This window comes from Lipotes vexillifer, unplaced genomic scaffold, assembly GCF_000442215.2.
Source record: "Lipotes vexillifer unplaced genomic scaffold, Lipotes_vexillifer_v1.1 scaffold1380, whole genome shotgun sequence".
Lineage (NCBI taxonomy): Eukaryota > Metazoa > Chordata > Mammalia > Artiodactyla > Lipotidae > Lipotes > Lipotes vexillifer.
The window spans coordinates 336,994-359,467 of NW_006792263.1; the positions used below are offsets into that span (position 1 = coordinate 336,994).

The window sequence follows — 22,474 nt, forward strand, 5'->3', positions numbered from 1 at the left end:
GTCTCTTTCCCACCAACATGTGAGCACCAAGAAGAAAGTCTTTTTTCATGATAAGGGGAAGGGCAAGGGACAGATGTGAGAAGTGATAATGATTTAGTAGGCTTGTTGGGAGGTTTAAATGTAATTATTTGTAAAGTGTTCACCACACGGACAAATGTAGAAATGCTTATTATTAGAAAATGCTAAATAAATGGGGCTGTGTTAATTGTTACTTATAAAATCTTTGGAAGCAGGGTGCATTCCAATTTTTGGCCAACATCAAACAGGTTCAAGATTTGCAGTAAAAATGAGGGTGAAAGTCAGACCAAGGCGAAGACAGACAGAATTAACATGGAGGCAGGCATAGTATAACATAGGGAATGGCATTAGTCCACATAATTTTCATGGATGGTGATTCTGGACAGCCAAGCTTCTTTTTTTTAAAAAAAAAAAATACTATACTTTCTTGTTGCCTGCTATGGAGAACGGGTGATGTAAATTAGAAGACCTTTATTTTTCTGAGTGTCATGGGGTTTGGGATACAGTGAGGGGGTAGTTCCTGAGGCAGAGTTGAAATTTTCAGCATTCTAAAGGGGAAAAGTATTTGATGATCCTGAGAAAACTGGGGAAGGAAAAGATTCAACAAGGTGGGGCAGCATGTGGTGAAACAGAAGAGGAAGAGAAATGCTGGTAGTGATTTGGAAAAGAAAAAATGTCTCTACTGGGTGCCTTTGAAGGTTTTGGAGGAATATACAATTTAAATCTCTTTCTTTATCTTCCCTACAAAATCTTCAGTAAAATCTGCACCACTCATGAATACTTTGGTGTAGATGCATATTCTTTAGAAGAACTATAAAACAGACGCACCTCTAGTACCTCTAACATGAGGTAGTAAAGAGCTGGTGCATTTGAGAACATCTGAGTCACGCTCTGCTTTTCCCTGTCGTTTCACTGTGACATCCATTGTTCTCAGAGGCTTCTTTTATGAAGAACAGGCTTTCTCATTTGTAGCTTTTTTATACCCAGATTTGAAGTCACCTTCAAGTTAGGCTCTCAACACCAGGACTCCCAATTCTACCTTAAATTGACCTAGAACATGCATACTACTTTGATGTGAGGGCTTAGATGTATAGTTCAAGGGAGAGGAGGCAAAATCAGAGTGATGGTGGTAATGATAGTAGCAATAATCGCTACTGGCTGAAGAGAGATGCACAGAATAATGGTATAATGAAAAAAGATTCATTTTTAGTCGGATCAAGATTCTGTCACTATTTGCAGTGTGACCTCAATCAACTTATGTAACTTCTCTAAAACTTAGGTGTTCTCATCCATAAACCCTCTCCTCATGGACAAAGAAAAGGAACAGTGATGGAAAAGCAACAGGTTGAAAGAATCCAGTGGAAATCAGCACTGTCTATTTAAGTTAATGATAATTTTTTTCCTTGATTTTAATGAACTAGTAGTCCTCTGGCTAAATATTTTGTAGAACATGGTTAGTTCTACAATATACCAAAAGAAAGATGCACTTTGATAAATGTTTGTTTATTCTCTTTCGTAAGAAAGTGTAACAGGCAAAGAAGTCTTCAGATATTCTCATTTTTCATTATAATTGTGAATAATCTGGTAAAGTTTATATAAGATTCAGATATTCATAGTAGTAGGTAGTATTGACTGCCTGTGTATGAAACTCAGTTTTTTTAAATTATCATTATTAAACTACCAAGAGGATAAACAATTTGCCGGTTTCTTTAGGCACAACCTTTTTGATCCTGGTAAACTGAACATTTCCAAAACCAATTATATGCATCACAAAATGGCAATAGGAATATGCTCAATTTGCAAATGTACTCTTATCTTTAGATTTTTGTTATTCAGTTAGCACATTAACTTAAAGTGTAGTTCAACTGCTAAAGGGAGGACTACTGAGCCATTTATTAGACACAGAACGTGAAATCACTCATCCTCCCCAGTGAGCTTCAAATTTCTAGTGCATCTGGAACTAGGAAATGACAACCAGTTTGAAAAGGAAATAATCACAATCTCTTTGCCAATATTTTTGTCTTAATAGAACTGAAGATTATGAATAACATTTTTCCTTTAGCTGTTGCTGGGCAAAACTTTTACCTTGCTTCTATAAATCTTGCTTACATAACAAACATAGTAGTGCTTGAGAAGTACAATGGATAATAATGACTGTTTCTTAGAAGTGTCTTCACTGAAGAAAATGGTCACTCCAGCATTCAGCATTTTTGGAATAACCAAGGGGGTTACAAGGGACGTTCCTTTCAAGTTTCTCGATTCATAATACTTGTTTAGCTGTGGGAATATCTTTAAAGTTTCCGTTCCTATTAAGAGGGATAATCAAAGGCTAAATATAACTAGAGATCCCCTGAGCAACCAGTATACAATCATTTGGTAGATAAAAGAGAAATTAAAAGGTTTATACGATAAAGCATTTTTTTTTCCAAGTAGAACTTAAAAATTAACAGGGACCAGATGATAATTAATAGAATCCATTACTAAGGGTGGATGGACTGATCCAGTACTTTTACAAGCATATTTATTCATCTTCAAAGCCAAGGGAAAATGCTTTTGAAACTAGGTCAAAGAGAGAAGTGGTTTTTTCTTAGACTATTATATGATCTAATATTGCTTGATTTCTATACTGTAGAGTAACAGACCACAATAAAGATACTATGCAATTTGTTTACATTTCAAAGAAGCATATAGAAGATTTTCATTCTGCAGAGTTGAGAATTTATGTGATTCCTTTACAGCTGATTCTATGGATTTTTAAAGACGTTTAATGACAATAGGTTTTCTGATTTTTTCAGACCTTACCTTAAAGAATTTTTGATGTATTAGAATTATTGCAGACGCTATCAGTCTTCTTTTTTATTCAATTAAGCAAAACCTTTGCTATAACATTTTTTTTAATTTATCTTTTTTTAATATTTGGCTGCATTGGATCTTTGTTGTGGTGCGTGGGCTTCTCATTGTGGTGGCTTCTCCTGCTGCAGAGCCTGGGCTCTAGGCACGTAGGCTTCAGTTGTGGCTCATGGGCTCTAGGGTGCAGGCTCAGTAGTCGTGGCACACGGGCTTAGTTGCTCCGTGGCATGTGGGATCTTCCCGGACCAGGGCTCGAACCCGTGTTCCCTGCAATGGCAGGTGGATTCTTAACCACTGTACCACCAGGGAAGCCCTCTGCTATAACATTTTTTTTAATTAGTTTTATGATTTTGGTTTGTCATATATTAACTTGTATATTCTTATGAGTTAAATGTTGTTATATTGATATATAACCATTTCAAGAGTTAAGCTGCAATTGGCTAGTTGACATAAAATTACATTTATAGACATTAAATTGAACATCTGTGAATTTAAATTTGTTAGTTTTCATATTTTGGAATAAACAGATTTTTTTCGTTCTTTTTGTAGGCCTTAAGTTTTGTGCCCATAAATACAGTTTTACAAATCACTGTGTATTTCCTTGTATCCTCCCTTTGTTTCACAATTGATTGCTTACTACCTAGCATGTTTGTTATTGCTGATAACTGATTATAAAGTGTGACTGTATTTTTAACTTTTCATCAAATTTGAAATAATTTTCATCAAATTTGAAATAATTAGATAGTCATTTTTTTGCATAATTAATTATGAGAGTTTGTTTCTAATGAAAGGTATTAAAGAGTTAACCTCTTATAGATTCAATGTATGTCCCTATCAAAATGCCAGCTAGATTTTTTGGAGAAATTGACAAACTGATCCTAAAATTCACATGGAAATGTCAGAGGATTAGACTAGACAAAACAGTCTTGAAAAAGAAGAACAAAGTTGGAAGACTCACACTTCACCATTTCAAAACCTACTACAAACTATAGTAATCAAGACAATGTGGTACTGGCACAAGAATAAACATATAGATCAATGGAATAGAATTAAGAATCTAGAAATAAACCCTAGTATTTTTGGTCAATTGACTTCTGACAAAGGGCCAAGTCAATTCAATAGAAGAAAGAATAGTTTTTCAACAGAAGGTGTTGGGATAACTAAATATTCATATGGGTAACAATGGATTTAGATTTCTACCTAATATTATACAAAAAAATGAACTCAAGGTAGATTATAGACTTAATGTAAGGATTAAAACTAAAAAATCTCTTAGAAGAAAACAGTATTAACTCTCTGTGACCTTGGGTGTGGTGATGATTTCTTAGGAGTTACATCAAAAGCATAATTAATAAAGGCAAAGATTGGTAAGTTGTACTTCATGAAAATTAAAGACTTTTGTGCTTCAAAGGACACCATGAAGAAAGTGAAAAGACAACCCACAGAATGAGAGAAAATATTTGCAAGTCATATAGCTGATTCTTGAATCTAGAATATATAAAGAATGCTTACTACTCAATGAGACAAACAACCTAATTGAAAAAATGGACAAAGGATTGGAACAGGCAGTTCTCCAAAGCTATAGGAATGTTGAATAAGCATATGAAAAGATGCTCAAAATTATTAGTTATTAGGAAAATGCAAATCAGAACCACAATCAGATACCACTTTATGCCCACTGAATGACTATGATAAAAAAAAAGAGAGAAAATAACAATTATTAGTGAAGATATGAGAAACTGGAACTCTCCTACATTGCTGGTGGGATTATAAAAGTTACAACTACTCTGGAAAAGTGTTTAGCAGTTCCTCAAAACATTAGGCATGGAGTTACCATATGACTCAACAATTCCAGTCCTAGATACCTAACCAACAGAAATGAAAACATATGTCCACACAGAAATGTGTATACAGATGTTTATAGCAGCATTATTTATTAGTAGCCAAAAAAGTGGAAACATCCCAAATACCTACCAACTGGTAAATGGAAAAACAAAATGTGGCATAGCCATACTATAGAATATTATTCTATAATAAAAAGGAATGAATTACTGCTACATGCTGTAACATCAATGAACCTCAAAAACAGTATGCTAAGTAAAAGAATCAGTCACAAAAGATCACATGTGGTATGATTCTCTTTATATGAAATGCTCAGAATAAGCTAATCTACAGAGGCAGAAAGTAGATTAGTTGTTGCCTATGGATGGGAGAAGGGATAAGGGAGGGGATGGGAGTGACTGCTAAGGGGCATTAAGTTTCTTTATGGAGTGATGAAACTGTTCCAAAATAAGATCATGGTGATCGTTGTACAACTCGGTAAATATACTAAAATCCATTGAATTGTATACTTTAAATAAATAAACTTTATGGTATATAAATTATATATCAATAAAATTGTTTAAAAATTGAGGTAACTTCCAAAATGCAATAAACCAAGTGGCATATGGATATTTTTGATGATTGTTATTTATAACAATTTTAACAGCTATGCTTCATATTTTCTCTAGAAACAGTCTGAATACACCCAGTTTCTTGTACTCCCATCTTCTTTTTTTTTTTACTTCAAGTACCATTTTATTTTATTGTTTTATTTTTATTTTTTAGAATTTTATTTTTTTATACAGCAGATTCTTTTTAATTATCTATTTTATACATATTAGTGTATATATGTCAATCCCAATCTCTCAGTTCATCTCACCCCACCCCCCCAATCCCCCCTTGATATCCATATGTTTGTTCTCTACATCTGTGTCTCTATTTCTGCCTTGCAAACCAGTTCAGCTGTACCATATTTATAGATTCCACATATATGCGTTAACATATGATATTTGTTTTTCTCTGACTTTCTTCACTCTGTATGACAGTCTCTAGGTCCATCCATATCTCTACAAATGACCCAAATTCCTTCCCTTTTTATGGCTGAGTAATATTCCATTGTATATATGTGCCGCATCTTCTTTATCCATTTGTCTGTCAGTGGGCATGTAGATTGCTACCATGACCTGGCTATTGTAAATAGTGCTGCAATGAACATTGGGGTGCATGCGTCTTTTTGAATTATGGTTTTCTCTGGGTATACACCCAGGAGTGGGATTGCTGGGTCATACAGTAATTCTATTTCTAGTTTTTTAAGGAACCTCCGTACTGTTCTCCATAGTGGCTGTATCAATTTACATTCCCACCAACAGTGCAAGAGGGTTCCCTTTTCTCCACACCCTCTCCAGCACTTGTTGGTTGTAGATTTTCTGATGATGCCCATTCTGACCAGTGTGAGGTGATATCTCATTGTAGTTTTGATTTGCATTTCTCTAATAATTAGTGATGTTGAGCAGCACCTTATGTGCCTCTTGGCACACCTTCTGTATGTCTTCTTTGGAGAAATGTCTACTTAGGTTTTCTGCCCATTTTGTGATTGGGTTGTTTGTTTTTTTTAATATTGAGCTGCATGAGCTGTTTATATATTTTGGAGATTAATCCTTTGCCTGTTGATTCATTTGCAAATATTTTCTCCCATTCTGAGGGATGTCTTTTCCTCTTGTTGATAGTTTCCTTTGCTGTGCAAAAACTTTTAAGGTTCATTAGGTCCCATTTGTTTATTTTTGTTTTTATTTCCATTACTTTGGGAGGTAAGTCAAAAAAGATCTCACTGTGATTTATGTCAAAGAGTGTTCTTCCTATGTTTTTCTCTAAGAGTTTTTTATAGTGTCTGGTCTTACATTTAGTTCTTCAATCCATTTTGAGTTTATTTTTGTGTATAGTGTTAGGGAGTGTTCAAATTTCATTCTTTTACATGTAGCTGTCCAGTTTTCCCAGCACCACTTATTGAAGAGACTGTCTTTTCTCCATTGTATATTCTTGCCTCCTCTATCAAAAATAAGGTGACCATATGTGTGTGGGTTTATCTCTGGGCTTTCAATCCTGTTCCAGTAATCTATATTTCTGATTTTGTGCCACTACTATACTCTCTTGATTACTGTAGCTTTGTAGTATAGTCTGAAGTCAGGGCGTCTGACTCCTCCAGCTCCGTTTTCTTCCCTCAAGATTGTTTGGCTATTTGGGGTCTTTTGTGTCTCCATACAAACTTTAAGATTTTTGGTTCTAGTTCTGTGAAAAATGCCATTGGTAGTTTGATAGGGATTGTGTTGAATCTGTAGATTGTTTTGGGTAGTATAGTCATTTTCACAATATTGATTTTTCCAATCCAAGAACATGGTATATCACTCCATCTGTTTGTGTCACCTTTGATTTCTTTAATCAGTGTCTTATAGTTTTCTGAGTTCAGGTCTTTTACCTCCTTAGGTAGGTTTATTCCTAGTTATTTTATTCCTTTTGTTGCAGTGGTGAATGGGATTGTTTCCTTAATTTCTCTTTCTGATCTTTCGTTGTTAGCATATAGGAATGCAAGAGATTTCTGTGCATTAATTTTATATCCTGCAACTTTACTAAATTCATTGATTAGCTCTAGTAGTTTTCTGATGGCATCTTTAGGATTCTCTATGTATAGTATCATGTCATCTGCAAACAATGACAGTTTTACTTCTTCTTTTCTGATTTCGATTCCTCTTATTTCTTTTTCTTGTCTGATTGCCATGGCTAGGACTTCCAAAACTATGTTGAATAATAGTGGTGAGAGTGGGCAACCTTGCCTTGTTCCTGATCTTAGAGGAAATGCCTTTAGTTTTTCACCACTGAGAATGATGTTTGCTGTGGGTTTGTCGTATATGGCCTTTGTTATGTTGAGGTAGGTTCCCTCTATGCCCACTTTCTGGAGAGTTTTTATCATAAATGGGTGTTGAATCTTATCGAAGGTTTTTTCTGCATCTATTGAGATGATCATATGGTTTTTATTCTTCGATTTGTTAATATGGTGTATCACATTGATTGATTTGTGTATATTGAAGAATACTTGCATCCCTGGGATAAATCCCACTTGATCATGGTGTGTGATCTTTTTATTTTTTTTTAAGGTGTGAATTTTCAAATTTTAATTTTTTTTTCAAGTTTGAATTTTGAAGACCTTTCCACATACAACACACTTATATGGTTTTTCTTAAGTATGGGTTTTCTGATGTGTAGCAAAGGTTGAGCCCTGAGTAAAGGCTTTTCCACACTCAATACATTTGCAAAGTTTCTATCCATTATGTAGTCTGTGATGAATTCGAAGACGTTGTTTGTAACGAGACTTTGCCACACTCATTACATTTGTTAGGTTTCTCCCCAGTATGAATTCTCTGATGACACACAAGTTTTGAATTTTTACTAAACACTTTGCCACACTCACTACATTTGTAAGGTTTCTCTCCAGTTTGAATTCTCTGATGAACTGCAAGGTTTCCTTTTCGATTAAAGAGCTTGCCACACTGATTATATTTGTAAGGTTTCTCTCCATTATGAATTCTCTCATGACGTGCAAGGTTTGAATTTTGACTAAAGACTCTGCCACACTCATTACATTTGTAAGGTTTTTCTCCAGTGTGAACTTGCTGATGCCTTGTAAGGGTTGGCTTCTCACCAAAGAACTTCCCACACTCATTACATCTGTAAGGTTTCACTGCAGTATGAATTTGTTGATGCCTTGTAAAGGTTCTCTTATCCCGAAAAAACTTGCCACACTCATTACATTTGTGAGGTTTCTCTCCAGTATGAGTTACCAGATGACTTGTAAGGTGTGTTTTTTGACTAAAGACACTGCCACATTCACCACATTTGTAAGGTTTCTCTCCAGTATGAATTCTCTGATGAACTGCAAGGACTGCATTCTGATTAAAGACTTTGCCACATACATCACATTTATATTGTTTAGCTTCTCTATGGATTATCATATGTCTCCTGAGGCCTGAGGCAGAATAAATGGTCTTCCCACACACATTACATTTATAAGGCATCTCTCCAGTATGACTTCTCTGATGACTTGTAAGCTGTGAATTTTGACTAAATCTCTTGCCACACTCATTACATTTATAAGGTTTCTCTCCAGTATGAACCCTCTTATGACTTACAGGGTGTGAATTTCGACTAAAGACCTTGTCACACACATCACATTTACGCAGTTTCTCTCCTGTGTGGATTCTCTGATATCTACTAAGGTTTGAGCCCTTAGGAGAGGTTTTGCCATACTCATTACATTTGTAAGGACTTTCCCTGTGTGCTTTCTGGTCTTCTGTCAGTATTGAAAGATGCATAAAATCACTCCCATGTATATTAGAAATTGTGGATTGGCCAGTAGGAGAAATTTCCTGAGATGGTGAAAATGAGGTACTATTGTTGATGCTCTTATCAGCTTGATGAAATTCATAAATTTTCTTTTTACTTTTAAACATACGCAGTTCATCCGAAAAGCTTAATGCCAGCCTATTTGCAATCGGCTTCTTTCCCGAATCCCTTCCACCATGTCGAACTCTTCTATAAGTGACATCTTCATTAGGGGATGTCGGGATATTTTTGTAATTTCTTTCATCATCTCTCCACTGACACCCAAGGTCATGCATATTCTCCTGTATTTCCTGTAGGTAAAAATGCTTGATTTCACAGCTTCCATGGCTTCCCAGCATCACTGTTTGGAATATTTCTCCTATATCAGTGTTTGATTTTAGTTGTAATTTCTTGATCACGTGTATATGAGAGAGATCTGGTGGCACAGTGGTTAAGACTCCACGCTCCCAATGCAGGTGGCCCAGGTTCGATTCCTCATCAGGGAGCTAGATCCCACATGCATGCCGCAGCTAAGGAGCCTGCCTGCCACAACTAAGGAGCCGGCGAGCAGCAACTAAGACCTACAGAGATCAGGTTCCTGTAGGTCTACACCATCACGTCCCTGTACAAGGCCCTCTGAGCAGGATCCAGGCATTCCCACTCTTCTGGAGAGAATTCGATGACCACATCCTTGAAGGTCAACTGTGCCTGAGAAAGAGTCATTCCTGACTCCTCTGCTTTCCCCTTCCTCCTCTTCCTCAAAGAGCTTTTCCAGTACAAAAGATAAAGAGGAGAAAGCAGGCAGGCCTCCAAAAAATAACTTAGTGAAGCAAATCACTGCCCCCTGGCTAAACAGGGTTTGCAAATGGAAGTTATCTTCTGATACAAATAATTACAAAGTGCACATGACAGGAGTTCTGCAATTCTCCTTCTCATCCCTGTCAGTTTGACCTTCACTCTGAGCTCGGTGTATGATCTTTTTAATGTGTTGTTGGATTCTGTTTGCTAGTATTTTGTTGAGGATTTTTGCATCTATGTTCATCAATGATACTGGTCTGTAATTTTCTTTTTTTGTAGTATCTTTGTCTGGTTTTGTTACCAGGGTGATGGTGGCCTCATAGAATGAGTTTGGGAGTATTCCTTCCTCTGCAATGTTTTGGAAGAGTTTGAGAAGGATGTGTGTTAGCTCTTCTCTAAATATTTGATAGAATTCACCTGTGAAGCCATCTGGTCCCGGACTTTTGTTCGTTGTAAGTTTTTTAATCACAGTTTCAATATCATAACTTGTGATTGGTCTGTTCATATTTTCTATTTCTTTCTGGTTCAGTCTTGGAAGGTTATACCTTTCTAAGAATTTGTCCATTTCTTCCAGGTTGTCCATTTTATTGGCATAGAGTTGCTTATAGTAAGTAGTCTCTTGTGATGCTTTGTACTTCTGTGGTGTCTGTTGTAACTTCTCCTTTTTCATTTCTAATTTTATTGAGTTGAATCCTCTCTCTCTTTTTCTTGATGAGTCTGGCTAAAGGTTTATCAGTTTTGTTTATCTTCTCAAAGAACTTCCTTTTAGTTTTGTTGATCTTTGCTGTTGTTTTCTTTGTTTCTATTTCATTTATTTCTGCTTTGATCTTTATGATTTCTTTCCTTCTACTATCTTTGGGGTTTTTTGTTCTTCTTTCTCCAGTTCCTTTAGGTGTAAGGTTAAATTGTTTATTTGAGATTTTTTTTGTTTCTTGAGGTAGTATTTTATTGCTATATACTTCCCTCTTAGAACGGCTTTTGCAGCATCCCATACGTTTTGGATAATTGTGGGGTTTTTTTGTTTTTTTTGTTTGTTTGTTTGTTTTTGCGGTACGCGGGCCTCTCACCGCTGTGGCCTCTCCCGCTGCGGAGCACAGGCTCCAGACGCGCAGGCTCAGCGGCCACAGCCCACGGGCCCAGCCGCCCCGCGGCACGCGGGATCCCCCCGGACCGGGACACGAACCCGCGTCCCCTGCATCGGCAGGCGGACTCCCAACCACTGCACCACCAGGGAAGCCCTGGATAATTGTGTTTTTGTTGTCATATGTCTCTATCTATATTTTGATTTCCTCTTTGATTTCTTCAGTGATCTCTTGGTTATTTAGTAATATATTGTTTAGCCTCCATGTGTTTGTGTTTTTAACGTTTTTTTCCCTGTAACTGATTTCTAATCTCATAGTGTTGTGGTCGGAAAAGATGCTTGATATGATTTCAGTTTTCTGAAATTTACTGAGGCTTGATTTGTGACCCAAGATGTGATCTATCCTGGGGAACGTTCTGTGCGCACTTGAGAAAAAAGTGTAATCTGCTGTTTTTGGATGGAATGTCCTATAAATATCAATAAAATCTATCTGATTTATTGTGTCATTTAATGCTTGTGTTTCCTTATTAATTTTCTGTTGGATGATCTGTCCATTGGTGTAAGTGCGGTGTTAAAGTTGCCCACGATTGTTGTGTTATTGTCGATTCCGTCTTCTATACTTGTTAGCATTTGCCTTATGTATTGAGGTGCTCCTATGTTGGGTGCATATATATTTATTATTGTTATATCTTCCTCTTGGATTGATCCCTTGATCATTAAGAAGAACAAAGTTTCCTTCTTTGTCTCTGTAACATTCATTATTTTAACGTCTATTTTATCTGAGTATTGCTACTCTAGCTGTCTTTTCATTTCCATTTGAAAGGAATATCTTTTTCCATCCCCTCACTTTCAGTTTGTATGTGTTCCTAGGTCTGAAGTGGGTCTCTTGTAGACAGCATATATATGGGTTGTGTTTTTGTATCCATTCAGCGAGCCTGTGTCTTTTGGTTGGAGCATTTAATCCATTCACATTTGAGGTAATTATCGGTATGTATGTTCCTATGACCATTTTCTTAATTATTTGGAGTTTGTTTTTGTAGGTCGTTTTCTTCTCTTGTGTTTCCCACTTAGAGAAGTTCCTTTAGCATGTGTTGTAGATCCAGTTTTGTGGTGCTGAATTTTCTTAGCTTTTGCTTGTCTGTAAAAGCTCTTGATTTCTCCATCAAATCTGAATGAGATCCTTGCTGGGTAGAGTAATCTTGGTTGTAGGTTCTTCCCTTTCATCACTTTAAATATTTTGTGCCATTCCCTCTGGCTTACAGAGTTTCTGCTGAGAAATCAACTGTTAAACTTATGGGAGTTCCCTTGTATGTTATTTGTCATTTTTCCCTTATTGCTTTTAATAATTTTTCTTTGTCTTTAATTTTTGTCAATTTGATTACTATGTGTCTCCGAGTGTTTCTCCTTGGATTTATCCTGCCTGGGACTCTCTGTGCTTCCTGGACTTCGGTGGCTATTTCCTTTCCCGTGTTAGGGAAGTTTTTGACTATAATCTCTTCAAATATTTTTTTGGGTCCTTTCTCTCTCTCTTCTCCTTCTGGGACCCCTATAATGCAAATGTTGCGTTTAATGTTGTCCCAGAGGTCTCTTAGACTGTCTTTTCATTCTTTTTTCTTTATTCTGTTCTGTGGCAGTGAATTCCACCATTCTGTCTTCCAGGTCACTTATCCGTTCTTCTGCCTCAGTTTTTCTGCTATTGATTCCTTCCAGTGTATTTTTCATTTCAGTTACTGTATTGTTTATCTCTGTTTCTTTGTTCTTTAATTCTTCTAGGTGTTTGTTCTTTAATTCTTCTAGGTCTTTGTTAAACATCTCTTGCATCCTCTCGATTTTGCCTCCATTCTTTTTCCGAGGTCCTGGATCATCTTCACTATCAGTATTCTGAATTCTTTTTCTGGAAGGTTGCCTATCTCCTCTTCTTTTAGTTATTTTCCTGGGGTTTTATCTTGTTCCTTCATCTGGTAAAAAGTCCTCTGCCTTTTCATTTTGTCTATCTTTCTGTGAATGTGGTTTTTGTTCCACAGGCTGCAGAATTATAGTTCTTCTTGCTTCTGCTGTCTGCCCTCTGGTGGATGAGGCTATCTAAGACGCTTGTGCAAGCTTCCTGATGGGAGGGACTGGTGGTGGGTAGAGCTGGGTGTTGCTCTGGTGGGCAGAGCTCAGTAAATCTTTAATCCACTTGTCTGCTGATGGGTGGGGCTGAGTTCCCTCCCTGTTGATTGTTTGCCCTGAGGCAACCCAGAACTGGAGACTACCGGCTCTTTGCTGGAGCTAATGGTGGCCTCTGGGAAGGCTCATGCCAATGAATACTTCCCAGAACTTCTGCTGCCAGTGTCCTTGTCCCTGCAGTGAGCCACAGCCACCCCCTGCCTCTGCAGGAGACCCTCCAACACTAGCAGGTAGGTCTGTTTCGGTGTCCTGTGGAGTCACTGCTCCTTCCCCCTGGGTTCTGATGTGCACACTAGTTTGTGTGTGCCCTCTAAGAGTGGAGTCTCTGTTTCCTCCAGTCCTGTTGAAGTCCTACAATCAAATCCCGCTGGCCTTCAAAGTCTGATTCTCTGGGAATTCCTCCTCCCATTGCCAGACTCCCAGGTTGGGAAGCCTGATGGGCTCAGAACCTGCACTCCAGTAGGTGGACTTCTGTGGTATAACTGTTCTCCAGTTTGTGAGTCACCCACCCAGGGGTTATGGGATTTGATTTGATTGTGATTGTGCCTCTCCTAGCATCTCACTGCAGCTTCTCCTTTGTCTTTGGATGTGGGGTATGTTTATTGGTGAGTTCCAGTGTCTTCCTCTCGATGATTGTTCAGCAGTTACTCGTAATTCTGGTGCTCTCACGAGAGGGAGTCCCATCTCTGTTTCTGTATTTGTGTTTATGTCTACCTCTTCCTGCCTCTAGCTGTATCTCTCTCTATAATTCAGTCTATAAAATTAAAGCACCAGAGTAAGATGTGTTTTAAAATCTTGGTAATATAGCACCCTCTTCCCATGTTTTAATAAATATCAGTTTAGTTTATTTCAGTTTTGTGTGCACTAAGCTAATAAAACTGCTTTTATGTTTATGCTGAATATTAGCAGACATACTTGCCAATTATGGATCATAGTTGATACTAAACAGCCTCAGATGAATTGTTGCTTTCTCAGTCTTGACATTTCTTATTAACGTCTAAGAAAATTCTGATTATTTTAGGAAATAGGATGAAAGACATTAGAATTACCTGGGGAATGAAAGCTCATTGAGACTCTTTTAGTATTTGCAGGATAGTGACCAGTTAGTCTCCATATACTCTGACAAATATTCTTAAAGACGAGCAAGAATAATTTTGTTAATGTCTCAGGAAGAAATTCCTAAGAACAAGGATTTTAAACATGGAAATGATTTACAAAATGTAAGCTTGGCATTTTTTTTCCTATCCATAGGAAAAAAAAAAATTTACAGAGCCCACTGTGGACATAACAGCTAGAGGCAGAGGACGTCCTTAAATGAGGCAATCAAGCATTTTTATTTTTCCTGGTAAGTCTTTAGTTTTAGTTGGGAAAGTTCAGTACGGACCAAATATTTAAATTAGTTCTGATGTGTTTCACATCAGTCATTTCATGATTAAGAACAGCTTCTAGTGAAATACATCAGTTGAACTGACAACCTAGGCTAGCTTTGGACAAAATTATGTAGTTGAAAGAGTTATTCTTTGGTATTCTCTTTCTTTTCCTTTCATGAATTACATCACTTCCTGGTAGGCAGCATGGTATAGTAAGCAAGCTTGAGACCTGAAAATGAAATCCAGTTTCCCACGTGCAAGTTGTTCATCTGGTCACAGTTGCTGAACCTGTCTGAATCTCTATTTCCTCATATTCAAGAAGAGGATTATCAGTCCTGTTTTATGGAGCTGGTATGAGCATTAAATGACACAGTGTCACAATGTACTAGAAGCAAGAGAAATGTTTACTTTCCCTTCCTCTCAAAGTCTCCCCTGTCACAAATAACTCAGGGAATTTAAACCATTTTAAGATGGTCTTGTCTTAATAAGTTACTCTTTTTAAGGAATATTGGAGATTAGAAATAGCCTGTGTAGAATTTTAAATAACATCGGACGTGTGGTAGGAAGACATTTGAGGGCATAAAGAACACTCTAAGTTCTCTTAACTGATATTATGGAGGTGATCATGCACATCATTTACTTATTCTGGCCAGTTTGATCCTGTTATTATACAAGTTATCAGCTAACTGGCCAAGGGTGTTTGGCCTGATGGCTTTGATGTAATGAGCATTTATGTGACATTTAAAAATGATGTCATATAGTGAAATATCATTCAGCCTTATAAAGGGATGAAATTCTGACACTTGCTACAACATGGATGAACCTTGAAAATGTTATACTAATGAAGTAAGTCAGATACAAAAGGACAAATATGGGATGATGCCACTTATACCTAGAATAGTCAAATTCATAGAGACAGAGAATAGTGGTTACAAGGGGCTGGAGGAAGGGGGAATGAGGAGTTATTTAACGGGTGTAGAGCTTCAGTTTGCAATGATGAAAAATTTCTAGAGATAGAGAGTGGTGAAGGTTACACAACAGTGTGAATGTACTTAATGCTGCTAGCTGAACTATACACTTAAAAATGGTTAAAATCTTATATTTTATATTATGTATATATGGCTCAATAACAAAGGCAAACTGCTGTATACAAAATAAATGATATAATATAAACAGTAGAAAGTACACAGATTCAAGAGCTTGTGAAGACAAGCCACAGCCTGGGAGAAAAATATTTGCAAAAACATATCTGATAAAGGACTGTTGTCCAGAATACACAAAGAACCCTTAAAACTCAACAATAGAAAATGAATAACTTGATTAAAAAATGGGTACCTGAACAGGTGTCTCACTAAAAAAATAAACAGATAGAAAATAGCCTTTGAGAATCTGCTCCACATCATATGTCATTAGGGACGTGCAAATTAGAACAAAAATGAAATATCACTATACACCTAATAGAATGTCCAAAATACAGAATTCAGACAACATCAAAAGCTGGATGGGGACTCTCGTCCATTGCTGGTGGGTATGCGAATTGGTACAGTCACTTTGGAAGACAGTTTGTCTATTCTTACAGAACTACAGATACTTTTACCATATGATCCAGGAATCATGCTCCTTGGTATTTACTCAGAGGAGTTGAAACTTACAGCCACACAAAAACCTGCTCATAGATGTTTATAGCAGTTTTATTCATAATTGTCAATATTTGGAAGCAACTGAGATGTCCTACAGTAGGTGGATGGATAAATGAACTGTGGTACATCCAGACAATGAAATATTACTCAGTGGTAAAAAGAAATAAGCTACCAAGCTGTGAAAAAACATGAAGACAATCTAAATGCATATTACTAAATGAAAGAAACCAATCTGAAAAGGCTACATACTATATTATTTTAACTATATGACATTCTAGAAAGGGCAGAATTACGGAGACAGTAAAAAGATCAGTGGTTGTCAAGGGTTGAGAGGAGGGAGAGATGAACAGGTGGAGCACAGAGGATTTTTAGGGCAGTGACACTATTTTGTAGATATTGTAATGGTGACATACATTACATAATACTTGACATTATACATTTGTCAAAATCCACAGGATGTGAACCCTAATGTAAAATATGGACTTTGGATGAAATGATGTATAGGTTGATCAGTTGTAATCAATGTACTACTCTGATGGAGGATGTTGATAATGGGGGAAGCTGTGCATATGTGGAATTAGCAGGTGTATGAGAAATCACTGTACGTTTCCCCTCAATTTTTCTATTAACCTAAAAGTGCTCTAAAAATAGTTTAAGTTTTAATAAAGTGCACAGAACATAATTATATAGCTTGGTGGATTTTCATAAACTGAACTCACTTTTATAATGAACACTCAAGTCAAGAAATAGAAATACCAAAAACCTCCCATGTAACTTTTTATCCACTATCCACTTGCCATAAGTAACCGCTGTCATGTCTTCTAAAACTACAGATTAGATTTTCCTGTTTTTTTTTTTAAACTGGATAAAAACTGAATAATACAACCCATTTTGTTTGTAAGAGTCATTTCTATTTTTGTCTGTAGTTGTAGATTGTTCATTCTCATTGCTCTGTACTATTTTATTGTGTGAATATTCTGTAACTTATATATCCACCCTGTTATTGATGGATATTTGAGGAGTATCCTGTTTTGAGCAATTGTGAAGTGTGTTTCTATGAATATTGTAATGCATTGTGCATTTTATTTTTTTTTTTTGGTGAACATATGGATGCATTTCTTTTGAGTTCATACCTGGGAGTAGAATTGCTAAGCCATAGGGTATACATATATTCAGCTAGATAGATACTGTCAAGCAGTTTTCCAAAGTGGTTGTATCAGTTTACACACCATCAGCAGTGCGAGTTGTGTTTGCTCTGTGTCCTCGCTAGTCTTACCAATTTTATTTTCCTGTATGTTCATTTTAGCTATCCTTGTAGGTGTGTAGCCATATCAACTCAGAGCATCTTCCAAATAACTTCTCAATTGCCTCTATCACACATATCTAGGTCTCTGTGCTTTTGGTTAGGTTGACACTCAGATTTTTTAAAAATTCCCTTTATTTTTTTACCTTACATCTAAATTCGTATTTCACATGATATATTCATAAATAAAACAGTGGATTTTGGGTCTGGGTTCCACTTTGGTTTTCTGGCAAACACTTCAAAAGACAACTGTTAGCATCAAGATTCCAGTGTCGTGGTATGAATAAATTAACAGTTGTCTGCAAAGTTAAAAATCTAGCTTAATGCTTTTGAAATATTTTGACAGCCATTTTACTGATGTAAGTAATTTGGATGGCCTGTTTTTATGGAGAAGGAAAGTCAAAACACTTTGAAATCTCAAATGGGTAAAATTACTGATACTGACTAGTAAAATTTAAGTATTTATCTAGTGCTACACAGGATATGTAGAAAAATTGGGTCCTGTTAACTGGAAGCTAAATAGAAATGACATTAAATTGTACTTATTCAGATTAACTGAGAGACAGTCAGATAAGTATTAAGTTTGAGTTCTATAAAAAATTTAGTTTTATATATTCCAAGTATGTACTACACAATTGGTAGCTAAAGTGTTTCAGAGGTCATTTAGGAATTTGCTAAATTCCTAAAACGTGAATGAATAAGAAGAATGCATAATACATTAATTGTTTAAGGATTGATAAAAATAAGCTACTCAGTAAAATGTATATTTTCTAGTCAAACATGAACTTATGCAGTACCGTGTATTTTAGTGATTTGATTAATATACAGTTTCTCCTTTTTTTAGCCTTTCTCTGATCACAAGTTCAAAATGAGTAGATTATGAATTAACTAGTAAAGTGTTTTAGTAGCACTTTGATCTTTAGGGATTCCCAGGATTAAAATTACATGCATCCAAACAAAAAATGATTATTTGCATATCAAATTATTTGTATAAGTCGATAACATGTGCATATAAGTTCTACAAATCCATCATTATGTATTGCTGTAACTGCCAAACGACATTATACCATTTGCGATGTGTTTCTAGATACTCAATCATGTTACAAAATCCATTAACAGTTCTGTCAGTCTTGTGTCTATCCTCAGCTATCACTCAAGGGGCAAGCAGTTTAAAGGTTGAAGGCACATTTTCATACACACCCTAGAATTCAGCCCCAGGGCCATACACTCTAGGATGGCTGAATCTCTCTGATTTTAAACAAGAACCATCATGAGACTTCTTATTTAGCGTTCCTTGAGGGGCATATAAGGATGCCCTTGAGGTATTTAATTAGACGGGTTCATCTCTATCCTAGGGTTATTGGGGGTTTGCCAAAGGAATATAATACTTAGTTGCTACTTCAAAAGGCTTGTGTGCCGGTTGAAAAATGATAGTTTTCAAATGAGCAAGTAGAGTTCCAACATTCCCAGCCATTTCATTCACCACAAAACTGCCAGAAGTGTTCTCCAATTGTTATTTTCATTTGTTGTTATAGTAAGGTCATTCCTGTCATTGTTTATTGTGATTTGGGGAAACTTCATTCCCATCCCTAACGTGATTCTAGAAGACCCTTTCTTTATTTTGTATATCATTTTCTGTTAAATTTCTGACTTCCATATATCATCCATTGGCTTGTATTAGACTTGGATAATGTCATTTCTCTTCCTGACACACAAGGCATGCTAGAATATAATCTCCATGGTGACAGAAACTTTTGTCCATTTCATTCACTGCTACATCCCCAGTGTCTAGAATAATGCCAGACACATGGTAGGTCCCAGTAAAATTTTCTTGAATGAATGAGTGATGAACAGCAATTTTAGCTTCAGGTAAATTGTAGCAATTAAAAAATTAGAATTGAAATTGTAAGTTAAATCCAGTTTTCTAGACCTCATTGCTAAAGGAATACATTTATTTTACATAAAACTTCCAGATGATCAGAGAAGGTGAACCTCATGAACTCCTCTCTTCTTCTTTTTTTTTGCGGTACGCGGGCCTCTCACTGCTGTGGCCTCTCCCGTTGCAGAGCACAGGCTCCGGACGCGCAGGCTCAGCGGCCATGGCCCACGGGCCCAGCCGCTCCGCGGCACGTGGGATCCTCCCGGACCGGGGCACGAACCCGCGTCCCCTGCATCGGCAGGCGGACTCGCAACCACTGCGCCACCAGGGAAGCCCCTCTCTTCTTTATTTACAGGAAGTTACCTAGTCTTTCTTACTTCCTTTACTGCCAAACTCTTTGAAAACACAAATTGTCTCTTCTTCCTTGCTGATGGGCCAGCCTCCTTACCTCCTCCTCCTCCCACTGTAGTCTGGCTTCTCCCCTACCATTTCCCTGGAGTTCCTCTCACTAATGTCACCAAAGATACAGTGGTCTCTTCCTAGTCTCTTTCCCATTTGACTCTCCTAGAGGATTGATCCCCGTAGCCTACTCCTTTTTGTGAAACTCTTCCCTTGCCCTCTGTTTGTCCCTTTCTCTTGGTTCTCCTCCTGAATTATTGCTTATTCTTAGGCTCCCTTTCTGATTTTTTTCTGCTTACTCTTACAGGGAGAATTGGTCTTCCTCAGCCCCACTTCTCTTCTTACTATGTGTCTTTCCTTCTGTGATTGCATTTACTTTTTGACTACAACCCTTCTCTCCATACTGCTGACTTTCTTGTCTATATCACCAGCTCTGACCTCACTCTTGAGGCACGTACCTTTATGGCCAAAAGCTTTTAAAATCTATCTGTGTGTCCCTTAGATTGAACATATTTGAGTTCAACCTATTCAAAATTTAAGTCAATGCCAGTTCTTACAATTTGGACCATCTCTTGTCTCCCTATTTCCGGTGATAGCATCACCATCTTCTCAGATACTCAGGCAAAAAGAGTAATGTTTATTCTTGACTTCTTCTTTCTTCCCCACATCCAGCCAGCCACTGAATCCTATAAATTCTAAAATAAAGTTTATTTTCACTCTTCACTGTAGTTACATTCTATAAAGTCACTTTGACGATGAATTAACAAATACTGAACCATTGCTCATAGAAGAAATACATGATTAGGTACCTGTGAGCCTCTCTGATCCAATATTTTTGTTAACTGATTAATGCATAACTTTGTTTCATGTGTTTTTGTTTAAAGACACCTTAATTAAGATATATTGTTGATTCATTGACATTGAACTCACAGTCAACAAATTAGCACTATAATTCATGCCTGATTGAAGTTATCTAACTTACATATTTTCTCCATAAGGCACCTCACAACCTTCTTGCTCGTAGGTACACTAAATAGCACTATGCTTGAGGGCTATTTAAACGGTGAAATCACCAAAAAAAAGAAAAAAGAAAAACAGCACAAAGATGTGAAAAACGTGGCACTGAATGGAGCATAAAAATGACGCTTGTTTTCAGTATAAAAACTGAAACAGGAAAGCAGAGCATCACCTTGTTTGACCTCAGCTGGGAATATGCACAGTGGGCCACTCAGATTTTCACACCTCTCTGCATGTCTGTGAATGACAAAAGGACACGAGTATTGATTTAGGGGTTACAAAAAATTTTTAGTGAGTAGGCGTATTTGCAAATGCAGACCTTGTCAGTACTTAGGATCAATTGTACCTCTGAATCCCACTTTTTCATCTCCATTGTTTACTTCAGATGCTCATCATTTCTTTCCTGGCTTATTATAATATTCACCTAACTATTATCATTGACTCAGGTCTCCCTTTAATTCCTCCTTCTACTGTTTCTGAGAACTCATTATTGATCTTGTCACATTACAGTGTAAAATTTTTCAGCGTTAACCCCACTGGTGAAGGAATATATTTAAATATATCATCACAGCATATAGATTAGCCCCAACCCACTTTTCCAGTCCCATCTTTAATACACACACACTACTTTCTTTTTGAACATAAGAATTGAGTATTCAACAAAAACTATATTGTTATTTTATATCTCTAGACATTTTAATACTTTTCACACTCTCAGTAGTAACCTCATCCCTCTTGATTGCTGGACAAAGATGTCATCTCCTTTGAGTAGACATTCGAATCTTTGTCAGGTAGCTAGCTGTCCTCTCACCTTGCTTCCGTAGATTATTTGGATATACCTGGACTCTTAGTATTTGCTTAAGTCTCTCACATACTGTGCCCTCCTCCTTAAAGGTAAGAGCCATAACTGATTCATGTAATTGCTCTTTCTACACTCATATCTAATAAGTTTTATGAATTTGGCTTCTAAAGTATCTGATTGTACCAGGCTTAGTTAGCATCTGTTCCTTCTTAGCCTAACAATAGATGTGTTGAGTAAACTGATGAATGAATAAATAAATAATTGAACTTTGGGGGCTTCCCTGGTGGTGCAGTGGTTGAGAATCTGCCTGCCAATGCAGTGGACACGGGTTCGAGCCCTGGTCTGGGAGGATCCCACATGCTGCGGAGCAACTGGGCCCGTGAGCCACAACTACTGAGCCTGCGCATCTGGAGCCTGTGCTCCGCAACAAGAGAGGCCACCATAGTGAGAGGCCCGCGCACCACAATGAAGAGTGGCCCCCTCTCGCCGCAACTAGAGAAAGCCCTCGCACAGAAACGAAGACCCAACACAGCCAAAAATAAATTAATTAATTTAAAAAAATTGAACTTTGGTCAATTTATGAGAGATTTTTGGCTGGTCATATACTTTCATTAACAGTTCATAAGAGATCATAAAATGATAGTCCAGAACTATCTAGGTACTAAAATTAAAGCAACTAGAGTATATAAGCATTTGGTGGCATTTGTTCCTAGTGTAATCTCTCTTCATGATTATATCATGTTTCCTGTAGAATGGAAACAGGATAACAGCCATTTTGAAATTCACTCTCAGCTGGTGGCACTTGTATTCTGTTGGTGTGGGTCAATTACCAATGATTTTTTTTTTTTTTTTGCTAACAGGATTGTTTAGGGAAACAATGAGAGAAGAAATGTGTTAAGATTCTGAAGAATATCGAGTTACAAACATTATTTTATAGTTAGTTTCTCTGGGGG

The 22,474-nt window shown here is 37.0% G+C and overlaps 1 protein-coding gene across 1 annotated transcript; it reads right to left on the reverse strand.

Annotated features, from left to right (window-relative positions):
* Positions 1-8,084: 8,084 nt before the first annotated feature.
* Positions 8,085-9,359, reverse strand: LOC103075107 (zinc finger protein 525-like; the record flags this gene model as incomplete). The annotated part of the gene is made up of 2 exons (XM_007465473.1): positions 8,783-9,359; positions 8,085-8,614 (listed from the first exon to the last, which is right to left on the reverse strand). Coding segments are annotated over exons 1-2 (1,107 nt in total), but the record flags the coding sequence as incomplete, so codon positions are not given.
* Positions 9,360-22,474: the final 13,115 nt, after the last annotated feature.